This window comes from Vigna umbellata, chromosome 5, assembly GCF_029865625.1.
Source record: "Vigna umbellata cultivar VRB3 chromosome 5, Vumbellata_1.0, whole genome shotgun sequence".
In the NCBI taxonomy this organism is placed as follows: Eukaryota; Viridiplantae; Streptophyta; class Magnoliopsida; order Fabales; family Fabaceae; genus Vigna; species Vigna umbellata.
In genome coordinates this window covers 11,078,030-11,094,842 of record NC_142169.1, presented here as the reverse complement: position 1 = coordinate 11,094,842, position 16,813 = coordinate 11,078,030, and the positions used below count along the sequence as shown (strand labels likewise).

Sequence of the window (16,813 nt, the reverse complement as noted above, 5' to 3'; positions counted from 1 at the left end):
TAATCTATTAATTTAATGGAATCAATAATGGGTCCACTAAGTAAGATATTTGATAGGGATAAATGAATAAAGTTAGGTAGAGAATGAGAATAGTTGTTGCGTTTAGTGTCAGGTTGATTTATGATTGAGAATGGAGAATAAGTGAGTATTAAGGGGTACCTCAGTAGGTGATTGATGAGCATGAGAGTAGATGATAAGTTTTACTAGTTGTACCTAATAAATCCTGATGCTATCTGCAGATAGGTGTTTCATTTTTGCCTTATATGCATCGGAAGAGTTATTCGGGTGTGAAGCCCTCCTTATGTAGGGTTGAAGGTGTCCTTCTTGTCCTTGTATGACATGATTACATGTTCCTTAACTGAATTACAGAACTACTCGAATGTATTTGTATGGAGAATCTATAGATTGGGTTATAGGAGCAACAACAATTAGGGTACAAGAGTAAGATTGACTCTTTCCATTATGATGTTTATGGTTTGGTGATGTAACTAGACTCAATGTAAGTGAAATTTATGACTTAGAAAGAATTAGGCTATACACATTTACATCCTATTTAATTTAATTATATTATGATAATAAAACTTCGAAGACGTTGCTCACATACTTGTTCAATACAAAACATGTAAAATTTGTTAGTTTTTATTTTTCACAAAAAAATTTGATAACATTTTGAAATTGATAAATAATCAATTAAAAGACTAAATTACTGTGACAAGTTAGGTTTGCAAGGAGATCATTAAATTAATTAAAAATATATAAAATTTGAAGTTGAAGAAGAGTATTTAAAAGAAGAAATTTGATTAAATAAATTATAAATTTATATAACAACACATATTGTATAGCAAAAATTTCCTTAATTTAGTTCTTATTGATAAGAATAAAATATTGTACTAACATAATATACTTATATATTTTATAAGAAAATAATGAATAAAAAATGATAAGACGAATTCTATTTTTACATTTGATGATTAAATTACACCAAATTTCAAATATAAAATTTAAACTAATTTTCAAAATTAAAAAAATTAATTTTAGTAATTTTCAATACGGTTAAATATAAATAAGTTTTTATTTATTATAATCTAAGTGTAAAATCCAACTTTGGGTGGAGACGGTGTGCAAAACTCAAAGTCGACCAGAACCCGCATGACGGTGTGCAAAACTCAAAGTCGACCAGCTATGATAACCCCGCATGACGAGGGTTACTTGAGAAAACAGTAAAAGAGAGTACCCAAAGCCTCTTTTCATTCATCCACCTTACACATAAAATACAACACACAAAATCCTCGTATTACTCTGATTTCTTCAATTTCTTACTTAACTGTATACAATCGACAAAACGTGACACGGTGAAAAGATCTTAGTTTTGCACCCTCTTCTGTTTCACAGTAAGTTACGCCATGCTTGCTTTTTTGTTTTTCTTTTCTTCCCAGAAAAGTTTTTCTCTTTGGAGAACGCAAACAAGTACTTGTTTAGATCTTTTGATTCATCTTCTACTCTTTGGCAACTACGGTCTCTCTGTGGGGAAACCTTTATATATATTTGTATTTATTTATTTATATTGTTGTGTGTGTGAGAGAGTGAGCTAGAGTTTTATAAGTTTTTCTGGTCAAAGTGATTTTTGTCACGGTCTCTTTAGATTTTAGGATTAGGTTAACGAACATGAGATTGTGGTAGTCTTCTAATAGAAGCAGAGTGTGAGTGTATCTTGGAAGATTGTGGAGTGTAGCGGGCTTTAGACGCTAAAGTCCATTGTTGAACAAAATGACTATGGAGTTTGTGGATTTGGTAATTTGTGATAATACAAGTCTAGAAAGTGAAATAAAATTGAATAGTTTAGTTTTTAGCAGCTAGACCTTTTAATGGTTAAGCAGGGCTTCGTTATTGTATGAGGTTGATGTTTAGGGTTTTGGTAATTTCCTTTTCTAGTTAAATTTCGCAATTGATATCGAGAGGGATTGAAAGATCCCTTATCCTTCAATTTCCTTGTGTTATCTTTGTTTAAACGAAATTATTCTTCGCTAAAAATTATAGATTAAAATCTCTCCTCAACATCAACATTTTTTATTCCATTTCTATTTGTCTCGGGCTTATTACTAAGTACATGACTGCAACAACGAACTGCATTTTTTAATTGTGCAGTATAGATTTGAATACATAAATGCATTAAAATTTGGGTCAGGTCAAACTTTCTGCCTTGATCTGCACAAATGCAGATATGGACACTGTTTTCTCAACTTCCTTTATTTAAGTGATGAGCAAATGATTTTTCCCGGGATAACTATGTCATATGTTTTCCAAAGGAAATTTGACACAAATATACTCTGAACATTTCTAATTCATCCATCATACCGCTACTTATATCATTTCAATGTCAACGCCATGAAGTTGCAAATACAGAGTAATCTCTTCCCTTTTCATTTACTCACTTTTAAGAAAGAGAAACTGAATCATGCATATTACGTAATAAAACTGTTCCTAATTAGTAACATGTTTTGGCAAATCACTGTAAGGCTTGGAGAATATTTTGCTATTTTTTGGTCATGTGGATCCAAAATCAATTATGGATTTAAGCAATGTTATCAAACCCACGAGTTGACTCGCAAACTCATGAGTTTAGGAGTTTGGTCACTATTCATGAGTTCACTAGTTTGCAAACTCGTTTTCTAATAGACTCGGAGTAGACTTGCTCAAACTTGGTTGACTCATAGTAGACTTTTTAAGAATAGGTAAAATTTGTAAACCTTCTTTATTTTGAAAATTTCATTATCTATTGTTGTGTAATTATTTCTAAAATGACATCATTGAAAATTTCGTAGTTATGAACAAGTTTGGAAAATAATTGATGAGAGGTGGAATAATCAGCTTCATAGGCCTTTTGCACGCGGCTACATATTACCTTAACCCTTACTTGCACTACAAACCTAATTTTAGAAATGTTGATGTGGAGGTAAAAGAAGGGTTGTATATTTGCATGAAAAGATTGGTCAAAGATGTTGCAGAAAGGACAAAAATTAATTTGCAAGAACTCACGCGAGTCGTTGGAGGGTTAGTGCGAAACCTTGAACGAAACTCAAAAAGGGAGTCAAGTTTCGGTGAACGAGAATCGGAGGGGGAGGAAGGAGAGCTTGGAAGAAGAATTGGAGGATGACAGAATCGAGCTAGGTGAAACGAAGGGAATTAACCCACTTTCGAAGGTTTGGACCCAATGGGATGGGTCGCGAAGGCGGAATAGTTTTTTGAGATGCAGCGAGTTGCGGAAAGGGAGAAACTGCAACTAGCCTTTATCTGTATGGAAGGCAATGTCAATTATTGTTTTAGATTCTGGAAAACTAAGGTCACAAATCCGTCTTGGGAGGATCTATGAGAAGCATTAGTTTGGAGGTTTGGAGGAAGAGACAAGGAATCGTGTTTGAGAAGCTAGCGGCCATGCAACAAAAGGGCACAGTGGAGGACTATGTCCAAGAATTCGAAATGCTAGTGGCCCAAACGAAAGGGGTGACGGAGGAGCAACTTATGAGATATATTTTCGCAGGGCTACAGAACGACATTCGTAGCCAGATCAGGCTACACAATCCCAAAGAGTTACTAACAACAATGGAAGTGGCATGGGATGTGGAAGAAGTCAACAAGAACCTAAGAACGAGGAATGGGTCGACTAACAAAAACAGTCAACTGTGGGGAAGGTATCAAGGGGGGACAGGGACAGTTGCAATAAGAACCCATCGGAGAGTATAAGTATAGTGAAGGAGGGGAAGGTGGAGCAGCAATGTCCAAGACAGGAAGTAACTCCTTTGGTGAAACGAGAGGCAAAGGGGTAAGAAACTTACCTTACCCAGAGTACATCAAAAGGAGGAAGGACGGAAGATGCTTCCACTGTGGAGGGCTGTATAGTCCAAGACATCAATTTCTTGAGAGGAGTATGCGGGTGACTATACTAGAAGACAAGGAAGAGGAGGAAGTGCAGAAAGAAGAGGAAAAAGAGCAAAAGCACATGGAGCTATCATCTTTTTCCTCAGGGGGTCTCACACAACCTAAGACAATGAAATTACAAGGATGGGTCAATGGAAGGAAGGTGTTAGTGCTGGTAGATAGTGGAGCCAGCCACAACTTTATAGTCTAGAAGATGGTGGCGCCTAATGGAAGAGACACAACCATATAGGGTATGTCTGTGGGATGGACAGAGGAAGAAGACACAGGGCTATTGTAATGGAGTGATGGTGAGCCTGGATGAACTAGAGGTGAAGGAAAGGTTTTATCTGTTTCAACTGGGTGGAGTTGATCTCATTTTGGGTGTTGCTTAGCTACCTACCCTAGGAGAAGTCATGATTAACTAGGGGACTTTGACAGTGGGGTTCAAGCAAGGAGGAAAAGAGGTATTCTGTACCTCAAACTCAAAATGTGAATGACATTTTTCCTCCACCTCTTATCACTTATCAGCCTTAGAGACAATCTCAAACTCAGAACACTAAAGATCCTTAAGACTCAAATCCTCCTCCATTAGATCCCCAGACCATGGATCATTCATCCTCCTCGCCTTCTCTTGACTCAGATGATAATTTACCCATTGCTCTTTGGAAAGGTATTCGCTTTACTTGTAATCCATATACTATTTATAATTTTGAGTTATCATCGTTTGTCTCCTTCCTATTTCTCATTTGTTTCCTCCTTATCCTCCCTTAAGGTTCCTAATAATATTCATGAGGCACTTGACATCCTGGATGGCGACAAGCCATGGTTGATGAAATGCAGGAACTTGAACATAATGGCACTTTGTCCCTCTTCCTTTTGCTAAGAAGCCTGTTAGTTGTAGATAGGTCTATGTTATTAAACTTGGTCCTACTGGTGAAATTGATCGTCTCAAAGTCCGTCTAGTAGTTAAGGGGTATACTCAAGTTTATGGCCTTGAATATTGTGATACTTTTTCTCCTTTGCTAACCAAACCCATGTCAATAAGCTGCAAATTAATTCTTTTCCTTTTTGTAACATCTTTAACCAATTTTCTCATGCATATATACAATCCCTCATTGCAAGATCATTATTTCTAAAATAGGTTCATAGTGCTAGTAGGGTTTAAGGTAATAGGTAGCTGCATGCTAAGACTTGTGAAGCTGATTATTCCACCTCTACTCAATGATTTTCCAAACATGTTCATAGTTATGAAAATACCACCAATTATAATTAGTGAATAAATAGTTTAAATTTAATGTTTTCTTAATATTATTAAAGTTGCTCTTGATCTTCTCTGTAGTGCAATCCATTTCCTTATATATGAAACTCTTTGTGGGTTTTATATTTGAATATACTAATTGAAGGACCACTGTAAGAATTCTAGCAGCTTTCAGACATGATTACATTCTACCAAAATTGGCTATCTGATACAATATTCTCAAGTTTACTCCCCTTTTGTGAAGTTCCAAACTTGCTTGTTTCCCACTCTGGAGCTAAAATAGCCCACAATGATGCTTTCAATTCATAAAGCAAGCTAGAGTAAAATAAGTCATGGCAAATCTAGTCATACGAAACCTTATGAAGTTTCTTCCCTTTTATAAACTATTTCAGCATGCTAATTTGCACTATTCTACCATAAATGCAAGTGGTGATCCTTCTCCTCTTCTTGATAGTAATTTGATGGACCATTGTGGGTTTTATATCTAAATCCGTCAATTGAAGCAACTGAAGCTTACCATGACAAACACATGGCATGCAAATGGAGAAGACACAATGGTTGATCAAAGATTGCGAAACAATGACCGAAGATTGTGAAATAGTGGTGTTTGGAGAAAGACACATGATGGCCTTAGAAGATATGATGTGGTTTTATGAGAAGATGTGATACGATTGTTGATGAAGATATGAGTTGCATAGCAAGAGATCATGAACATGAGAAGGAGATCTCGAGCATGAGAGTCGAATGTCCAATGATAAAAACGAGGTGACTTGTTCACTTGAACATAGTCCCACAAGTCTACTTTGAATTAATTGACTTTTCTCTAAGTTTAATTCAATTCCACCAAAAAACGAGTTTGCACACAAGTCAACTTGGATAAGATGAGTAAACTCATGATTTTGAGTTGACCCTAGAGTTTGATAACCATTGGCTAGAAAAAAAATCATAACTTAAGGTGTGATAGAGCATTAAAGGTTTACGAAAGGAGAAAAAGAAATTAGCGGGAAGGGCTGTTGGCAGTTAGAATAGTATTGTATAGAAGGGGAGGGAATACTATAAATAGGGAATATACTTGTACAGGGGGTCAGTGTTGATTTATGAATTTTTAGACTGGAACATTGTCTAGGGGAGGGATGAAGGCTTCCTTTGGTGTAATTCTTGATTGACTAATTCATTCTTACAGCAATAATATTCATTCTTTTGCTGTCTTTGTGTATGTTTGAGTGAGGGGAGAGTGTCGATATACTTCTTGTACAAAGAAGTCTATCAAGGTGGTTGCAGGTGTGTCATTTTTTTCAAATTTGTAGCTTTTAATCATGACTGAGCTGGCACATACAGGCTTTAGAATTTTAGGTAGAGAAGAAATATAATCAGGTGTGTGATCTTGTCTAACCTTGACGGGAGCCATGACTATCCATTCGTAACTCTTCTACTTGGAAAATGGGTAGTCAAGTCACAGCGTAGATGTCAGCATTTATGATGGAATTTGTCCTCTGACTGGTTAATTATATACTATTAATTCATGGTTTTTCAAACCTATGGCGGGAGTATCAATTGAATAAAAGGCTTCTAAGCTGAAATATACAAAAAAAATTCCCTACACTTTTGAAGAGCTGAGAAAGAAAATGAAAAGCTCAATTAAATTTGTCAGACTTCTGGTCAGATAACAAACCTAAAATAAGCAACTTCCTTTGCTGTCCTTTTGATTGTGTTGTTCCTAGGATTTAGAAGCTCAATTTTTATTCTTTCTTTCATTTAATATATCACAAAAACCATGCATTGGAAGTTCTTGTAAATCTTTTAGTTGCTTGTAATATGTTCCATGTCATTTTTGCATCCCCAAAAGGAAATGGAGTGATGGATGAACTGGGATAGAGTTATGGTTGGATAAATTATGATACAATAGTTTTAGCCATTTAATCTTGCTTTGGGACAATTATTATCTAGTGTTTGTTTGGTTGTACTTATTTTAAGGAAAAATCATTTTTTATTTTTCTCTTCCATCTTCTTGAGAGTTTTCTAAAAAATAAAGTGCTTTTTTTTCTCTCTCTAAATAATACCAATACCCAGCCAAACCCATGTCTGTATAATACTCATACTCTAGACACATTATATATGAGATCGACTCAATTTCCTTAAACTGTAACTCATTTTACTGTTCTTCACTTTCTCCCTTCCCTTTCTCCTTTGCCTTGGTCGTTCAAAGAAACTGTCACTCTGGTTCAGCCTAAAGTAGTTTTCTGAAAAGCCTGTAGATAATTCAGTTATATCTTTTTGTAATCTAAATAAATATGAAATATGTCCATGCTGAGGTTTATTCTCTATTTTTTTCTCTTAATTTGTTGGACACACTGTGGGGGGAATTGGTAATGCATCAGCTAACTCATAAGCGCTGAATATTATATATTTTGTACTATGAATATTTGAAATTGCTTTTCTTAATGACACAATAGGCAGACTTTTATGGATTTTCTGGTGGTGGATTCGGACAAGGCAAATGAAACTGAGCGTTGCTGTCTAGAAGAGAGTACAAGTATATTTAAAGGAGTTGAAATCCAAGAGCCTTATGTGGGCATGGAATTTGATTCCGAAGTAGCTGCTAGAAAATTTTATGTTGATTATGCCAGACGGGTTGGATTTGTTGTACGCATAATGCAAAGGCGACGTTCTGGAATTGATGGGAGGACTCTTGCTCGCCGGCTTGGATGTAACAAACAAGGATTCTCACCAAATACCAAGGGGGCATTCGGACCAGAGAAAAAGCCAAGACCTAGTGCCCGTGAAGGTTGCAAGGCCACTATCTTGGTAAAGTTAGAAAAATCTGGAAAATGGGTTGTCACCAGATTTATAAAGGACCACAACCATCCTCTAATTGCTACTGCTAATGGATTCGGCACAGTGGTGAGCTTTCTGCTTGTTTAAATTATTCTGTTTTATTCATTGTGCATTAGGTAACAACTTATTTCATACGATTATCAAGTGATAATATTCTTTTATTTTTAGTTTACCTTTTGGGGGTATGGTATGTGAATTGTGCATGTAAGACCTTTGGAAACTGCTGATAACATTAATTGCTTAATAGTCATTTCAATATATTTTGTTTATATCAGTCAGAATTTGAGACATTGGTGTTCACTAGTTTGTAAGACTTTTTATTTGGATTTTTGCATAAATGGAGTCACAACAACTGTTTTTGCAGAATTGCTAAATTCTATAAATGAGACGAAAATAATGAATTTATCAGGAGTACTTTTCCTGGTGTCTTTTATTTGTAACGACCACTGATTTTGTATTATGTAGGTGGGGAATATATATGAAATTTTTATTAATAGTCAGATTTAGGGAATATCGTATGTGAAGAAGACTTCTAGAAGCACTGATAAGGAGAGTAGAGCAGATGCTAGATAGGGAGGGTAGTCTTAGCACTAGAGGTAAAGGGAGACTGTCAAAAACTATAGGTGAAATCAGAAAGGATATAGAGGGTACTGACTTGTCTACAAAAACATGATTTCCTAGAGCATTATGCATTATTTGATCCAATGATCATATGGCTGACCCCACCTAAGGGAAAAAAGCTTATTGGTTGTAATCAGCAGTAATCAAATATAGACAATTGAATCATGACAGTATCCTTTTTTCCAAAATCTAATGTACTTTATGCACTTGAAAAGGAGGTTATGTTCAATAACAATTGTTGTCTGATACCAAGTTTTTAATTAATTACTTAAGATGGTTGGGTACAAACAAAGTCCCACATTGGGTAAAATAAGAGATAGACATGAATTTATATACACATAAGATACCTCCATTGGTAGGGGGCCTTTTGGAGTGGTACCAAAAGCAAATTCATGAAGGCTTGACCTGAGGCAGACAATATCTTACCAGTGTGGAGATCTTATGTGTGTGTTGAACCTCCCTACAAATGGTATCAGAGTCGATGGTTTGTCTTGGTGACCGGCTCAGACGAGTATATTGATCCCTATACCGAAAGTCTTCCTGGCAAAAGGGTATTCAGGTAAGCGAGTTCCGTTAAGATACAACGGTTGGAAAGGGCTACTCGTGGTATTGGTTAGTTGGGAATGCTTTCGCTAGGGAGGGAGTGTACCTATGTGGGAGGGACTCACCCTTGAGGGGGAGATTGTTGGGTATCCAAGTGTGAGTCCAAGTTACACATTAGATAGAAATAAGAAAGTAGAGATGAAAGACTCATTAACCCATTGCCTTAATGTTTTGGGTAGAGAGTGGTGTCGATCCCTTATATAGTTGGCTTAGATGTTATTGGTGTTTGTGTAACCCACAGGGAACCTCCTCCTCGATAGACTCAACAAAGATGTCATGTTCAGTTCCTAGGCTTTCTGTTCAATTCAACCTTGAGATGACAGTGAAAGAATTAGACATTAGATCAAGCCGGAATTTCTGATTTCAAAGGTGATAGAAATTTTTAAGCAAAGGAAAATGATCTAATTGAAGTCCTGTGATGTATTACCTAGGACAACTTTTCACGAAGATCAATAATGGAAATATTGCCAATAGTATTGGACATGAGCGAGATGATAATTGCAGATCACTTACTAAAAGGTTTTATTTTGTATGAGAAAAGGGTAAAAGGGGAAAATGATGCTGTTGTGACTAATAACTGAATAACTGTTTGTACAGGGGTGGCCAGCTACCTAACAGAATAGTAGCAAGAATATGAGGAGGGAGTTGGGATATATTGGACATGTACTCCGAATATACCTCCAAAGTGTAATTTTTTCATCCTATTGGCTACTGGTTAGCTATAAAAGATTTGTGTTCAATCCTTTCTTGAGTTCTTACCCAAATCTGTGTTGGGTCTTACCAATGACTAGGGACAACCAGCGGTTCTCAGTTAAAGCTAGGCTGCCAGTACCATGTGAACTAAAAGATAGTTTAGAAAGGCCTTGTTCCTGTTGTTTTATTGTGTTGAAAGATCGTGGTTTTTGTATGTGTAGTGAATGTTCATATTTATTGTTGGGGTTAGATGTGCAAGGAGTCAGAGATTGCTCATCTATCTAGTGAACACAGTAACAAAGGAAGGTAAATTGTCAAATAAGAAAGTTAACAAAGCTATACTGCATCTCTCTCCAAATTTCATTATTTAAAAAGCCGAGGATTGAATAATTCTCTTGCAAAGTAATGGATGTAGTTATGGAATTAAAGGTAACATTTGGTGCTTTATTGCAATACAATGGATGCTAAGTAAATATAATTATAAAATTTTTTTCTGTATTTTGGTGCAAAACATATGAACACAACATTTTGTTTCTTTCCTAGTTTTGTTTTGTTGGGTTTGTTTTTTATTTTATCTTCAATGTCCTATTCCAATGGTCCTTGATGTTTGGATCAACACCATTTCAATCTATATATATATATATATATATATATATATATATATATATATATATATATATATATATATATATATATATATATATATATATATATATATATATATATATATTTATATATATATATATATATATTTATTTATTTATTTTTTTCTCTTCTTGTAGGGTGATAAAGATAAGAAAATTTCAGAACTTACAATGGAGGTGGAACACCAAGATCAACTTTGTCTTGCATATCGAGAAAAACTGCTCAGCTTCATAAAAAATGTTGAGGAGGAGACACGTGAACTATCCACAAAAGTTCAACTCGTTGTTGAAAATGTAAGGAGAGCTGAATCAGAATTGAAAAAATGTTCACAGAACGTAAAGCCTTGGTGCTTAACCTGATTGTATAAATGAGAACGAGTATAGTAAATAATTTCACTACGTACAGGTCTCCTTTATTTTTGCATCGAAATCTGTTAAAGTTCGAAAGAGGACAGGGAAAGATGTGAGTACCATACACCTGTTGCGTTATGCAAGGATTATTGAGGGAATGAAACCGTAAGGCTCCATAGTGATCAAACTTTTGCAGAAGAAATGGAGTAAGCTAGCTACCTATCTATCACTGCATCCTTTGAAAAGGTTCAAAATTTTCCACTTTAGAGTAATGACTATACATTCTATTAGTTAATATCTTTCCTTTTAGGCGTCTTAGAAATCAAGATTTTCATCAAGTCCTTCTTTGGGTCCTACCCAAATTAAAGTAAAACTTCTCTAGCTTTACGGAATAAAGTAATGAATATCATTGTTAGGTTAGGTAAGGGTCAAAACACAAATAAATTATATGCTCAATCTTTTTCTGTTTAGCATTGTTTAAATATTTTAATGTGATTGAGATTTTGCTAACGCCGCAAATGATTAATTAATTGTACGGCTATTTTTCTTAATGATCAGACTGAATTGTAGGCCCTAAAAGTATAATTGGTTTAAAGTAGATGGAAAAACAACACTAAGCTATAGTCCCACTTTCTTCACCATTACTCCTGAAAAACAGCATTCCACCTTTAAAATATATTTATTAGCGAATTTGCGTTAGCTCAGGTGTGGTAAGAGTACTTAAAGAGTTTGTAAATAACTGAATAATTAGTGGAAGCTAAAAATAATTAGCTTACAACTAAAGATCATTAACATGGTATATTTGGTTATAAATGCTTCGCCAAATTCTCCATTGAAGTAATATAAATATCATATGACAAAATTGTTCATATGATGTTTTCATATAGATTTCAAATTTCTTTCATGGATAAAACTATTTTGGAACAATTACAATTATAATTATAAATGAAAGACAAAACTAGATCCAACATAAATCAATAAATAAATAAGTTCTACTTAATTCATTATTTTTTATTCAAATTAAAAAGTTAATTAAATAATAAAATAATTTTAAAAATGTGTAGCACACTTTAAAAAAACTACCAAACCCTACGGACAAAATTGTTATAAATATGAACAATATAAACAATTAAATAACTATATGACAGATTTTGTTGCTATATAATTGTTTAATTAGCAGACAATTTTGAATATGAGAGCAAATATAAAGTTAAAAATTCAATAAGAAAAAAACAGTCAAATCAGAGTTTTAAATTTTTTAAATAAAAGAGTTAAGATTGACCAAAGTAAGATTTAAAATATGAATAAAGATAACCAAGTATGAATGATAACACATTGGAGATTGATCCCACTTGCCTTTCAAATGTAATTTTCTTTTATCAAGGTAAACAAGTTCAATCAAATTCAATTGTTCAATTAATTAATGATTTGTGAAATTGATTTTAACTTGATTTCTCGATGATAAAGTAACGAAGATTAATTGGATTCTTTAGTAAGGTTTGTCAAGCATCCAACATTAAAGTAAAGACTTAAAACTAACTTGGTAGGTCTTAACCCATTCTCAGTTATACGTTATAGCATAATTTTTTATCTAGATTTTAAATATTAAAAGGGTTTTTCAACTACAAATAAAATTATGATTTCATATATGAGGCCAAACAAGCAATAAGAAAAAAGTAAAAATAATTAACTAAAAGGATATGCAAACTCTAAAATTGGGGAGGTTTGAATAGAGTTTGAAAACTTTTCGCAATTAGTCCTAGACGCTCTTTGCAGGGTTAGACAGTTTACAAATAGTGTTGAAAACTTAAAGATTTCTGAAAGCGTTTAAAAACACAACAAAAGATAGAAAAGATGAAAGCTTGTTTTTATATTGGTTCACTCAACCTGAGTTACGTCCAGTTCTCTTTCACTAGTTGGAAAAAAAAAGTTTCTATGATGACTTATTAAGATAGGTGAAATCCACTTGTCATAATACACTGATCGATGAAATTTTCGTAATAAAAGTAGCATGTATTATGACAGGTAAAAGCCACCTATCATAGTAAATTGAGCACAGTAGCAAAATTGTTATTAGGATAAAAAACTATTGTGACAGGTTTTAGAATACCTATCATAGTAAGACTCTACTATGATTGTTGGTTCCTTACCATTCATAATAGGTGTAAATCCCTAATTACAATCTTCCTTTAGTTCATTTGAAACTTTCAGTTCATTTTCGAAGCACCTCTCTCTTATTTGTTTTCACACACACTCTTGGGAGCCATTGTCTCCACGCTACTGATGCCACACCTCCATGTCGTTGATGCCATCGCTTCCATGCTGTCGATGCCATCGCCTCTCCACATCCTTAATACCGTTGCGTTGTCGTCTTCCACATGCCATGGACGAAACATGCTGCTTTAAGGTAGCGTTTACTGAACTCCACAATATTTTCTATTTCTCCCTTTCAATCACAACAACAGTTTGATTAGGCACGCAATTTTCATTTTGTCCATGATAGTGTTTTAAGAAATAGTAGATACCCTTTTTATTACTGTAGTTTGTGGGAATAGGCACTAATAGTTTCATGTTGGTTATTCCATTTAGAGTTTGGGGTTATGGCTTGAAAATGGTAACATTGCGGTTGAAAATTTTATGTCCTTCAAATTGAACAATTGTCAATTGATCATCACACCACATAAGGGAATGATTTGTCTCTCTTTTGTAGAAGCAAAATTTTTTTTCACTTCCTATTGGCACTAACCATCTCCAAGGACGTATAATTTGTTTGATGATATTATTACCTTGCATTATTTTTTTTCCAGTTGATGAGGATTTACCTACATTTTGACTTATTTGGTGTTGGAAATTGCCTAAATAACTTGTTCTTTTCTTTGCAGGTTGGATTATAATTGTATAGGCAGTAACTCCTGTAACCCTTCTATAATCGAGGTTGGTCAGATTCTTTGTTCTTCATTGTTAGTTTCAAAAGTGAGAATTATAAAGGGGGAGGTGTTGAATTTATAGGTGATTCAACACCCTTCCACAATATAAGCATTCGTTGATCCTCAGGCAAATCAAATGGATCAAGAGTCAAGTGTCCATCACGTTTTTCATGGGCTTAGCCATATGTAGGAAGCAAAATAATTGTGCAAAGCTAGAAGCTCCTCGTAGGCCACTAGGCGCAAATCCTCCTTTATTGGGCGCTGGCTGATCCGCAAGCCAAAAAGAAGTCTTCATGTATCATGCACTGAGCGAGCTTCTCCTTGCGCTGAGCGATCAATAACTACCAATTGAGCTGGATATACAAGGCTTTGATGTCCTTTGGTGCTTCCTCATCAAACTTTTCTTACATTCTCTTGATCATCCCTCTTGTAAGAGGTGCCTTAGTCGACCTTATTCCATTAGTTTTCTTCTCTTCATGCAATCTTCTTTACATAAACAACTTCAAGAAAGATTTGTTACTCTTAAGCATCGACTTTGATGTAGAAATGTAGCCTTTTATACGAGGTTATATGTTATGTTACTTTTGCAGAGATATTTGTGCTGTTTGTATGGAATGGATAGACATAAAGTACTGAAGAAGCATTCCCCAAATGTCATCGAATCTTTTATCATTCTTTTGAATCAACACAAAATATTTGAATAAAACATTTGTCCTTTATGGATATGCACAAATAAAGAGAAACAACACAATAGACAAAAGTAATATTCATAGATTTGGATTTAAGACGTTAAATTTTAATTATAGCATTTTGCGTAGTCCTTGTACCATAACGTTTATGCTAGTATGTTTATCAAATTGTTAAGAGTAGTCTATATTGTTTGCGTTTAGGATGTAGTTTATATTGTTTGCGTTTAGGATATTATCTAGACATAGATATTTTTAGTGCATTATCCTAGATGGTCATGTTGATAAACATTATTTCATCAAATGCTTTTGTTAAATTTCAAAATAAAGAGTTCCTAAACGATTTTTTCTTAAAATATATATCAAAAGTGCTTAAAATGGTCAAATATTGTTTTCTAATAGAACATATTTAATAAAAGTTTTTTTAGAAAATAATGATCTATATCACATCTAATTTGAGCACGTTGATCTAAAGTGTTATAAAATCAGTTAGATTATATTTAAGATAGACTTTAAGTTATAATTATTCTATCTATTGATCTTAATAGCAAGAAGCTAAACAACTTGAACTCAAACCACTTATTAATCTCAAAATTACTAAGTTTACATCAACATCATTTATATATATATATATATATATATATATATATATATATATATATATATATATATATATATATATTTTGAAAAATATACCATGATGGAAAAGGTGGTATACTAGTATGTGAGCCGAAAGATATTGAGATAATGGTAATTTGGGATTGTCACTATTAAAATAGCTAGTGTGTGTGTGCATAAATAAAGGGAATAGTATGTGACCAGTGTCCCTTAGCATTAAAGGAGTTATTAATATAAAGTTTGAAAGAATGTGGGGTTATGCTGTTTTTAAGGACATGATGCAAAAGGAAGAGCAAGAATCGAATCTAAAACTTTTTGCATCCAGCAGTTCTATTCTATTAAGTCAATATCATTCACTTGTGAATAAAGTTACTTTCTTTTATATAATAGATGTTCCCATCCCCAAACACTACAGCAAAGTATATTGCTTGAGCATGGAATCGTTCTTTTGAAACATATTATTCTCAATATCTTTGTTTTTCGGTTTGTGGATGAATCTTCATCGTTTCAACTCCATCAATCTTTAGTATTGTCTTCCTAAAAGCTCCATTATTGGATTTTATTCTTTCTTTCATTTTTAATATTAGATTATTGAGATGCAGCATGATATATTTTGTATTGTGTTTTGGTTTTATATTTGTAAAATTATTCTACAATTTTTTTGAAGATTTTTTTGAAACAAGAGAAATGATCTTATTAGTGTTAATTTTTGAAAGGTATATCTTATGGAATTGGATCCTATATAAATTTTTAGTTTGGTAGATCCGTAGTTAAAAAAGCCACTCTTTTACGATTAGGATATTCATTCAAAATAAAAATCCAATCTTTGAAATACAGAATACCCCTTTTCGAAAACAATTCCCGAGATGAGAAAATAAAAGATAAAAATGCTTGATAACTTTGTTGAGAATATGTTCCACTATTTGATTCTAGTTTTCTTATTATTTCATGTTATGAAGATTAAAAAAATGTAAGAGAAAGATTATGTTTAAAATCAGATTTTTAATTTCGTAAGATATTTTTGTAATTTTTGAAAAGTTTTGAAGCATAAACTTAGGATCATCTGTTCATTCTGAAAATTATGTTTATTATTAATAGCTAGATTTGAGTAACAATATTAAAGAAAATGAAATATTCGAAAGAAAAATATTAGAGCTTGAGATTCCTTTGGGAGGAAACTAATGGTATTGGAATATGTCATTCAAAACAAGACATTACCACATGGAAAAAATAATTGCCTAATTGTTTTTACCCTAAATATAATATTCCAAATGTTTCCATTAAGTATGTTAATGTAAGAAAAAAAAAATACCATTCCCCTGCCATTTAATCCGCATAATATATTCTTTAACATTTGCTTTACATCATTGTATTTATTAAGCTTTATTACAGCTAATGATTAGTATATATGCTTTTCATGTTCGTAATTTTAAATTTATTTAAGAATTTTGCAAAAGAAAATAATTAAAAATTAAGAAAAAGAATATAATGAAATATATTATTACTATTGTTAAATAATGAAAAAGCATAGATTTTAAAGAAAAATAAAGTAGAATGAAAATGTCGTAATAACGGTGAATAAGAAGTTGATTTTATTATATAAATAAAAGAGGCTAAAGAAATACAAATTTTGATATTGAAAAATATGTTTATAAACTATTA

General features: G+C 33.2%; 1 protein-coding gene across 2 annotated transcripts; it reads left to right on the top strand.

The window, feature by feature from the left end:
• The first annotated feature begins 1,102 nt into the window (after nt 1-1,102).
• On the top strand, nt 1,103-11,144 carry LOC148197681 (protein FAR1-RELATED SEQUENCE 8-like). 2 transcript variants are annotated; one of them, XM_088116522.1, is made up of 4 exons: nt 1,103-1,391; nt 5,628-5,938; nt 7,627-8,074; nt 10,708-11,144. In XM_088116522.1, exons 2-4 carry the CDS (start codon nt 5,826-5,828, stop codon nt 10,927-10,929), a joined length of 783 nt encoding a protein of 260 aa, XP_087972648.1. In that variant the 5' UTR covers nt 1,103-1,391; nt 5,628-5,825; the 3' UTR covers nt 10,930-11,144. The 2 variants fall into 2 exon arrangements, with proteins under 2 accessions (XP_087972648.1, XP_087972647.1); XM_088116521.1 differs by lacking the exon at nt 5,628-5,938.
• The last annotated feature ends 5,669 nt before the right edge of the window (nt 11,145-16,813 follow it).

Coding starts and splice junctions, on each gene's coding strand:
- LOC148197681 (XM_088116522.1), top strand. CDS start 5,826: ATGAGAAGATGTGATACGATTGTTGATGAAGATATGAGTTGCATAGCA. Junction 5,939..7,626: donor TGTCCAATGATAAAAACGAG/GTGACTTGTTCA, acceptor ATGACACAATAG/GCAGACTTTTATGGATTTTC. Junction 8,075..10,707: donor CTAATGGATTCGGCACAGTG/GTGAGCTTTCTG, acceptor CTCTTCTTGTAG/GGTGATAAAGATAAGAAAAT.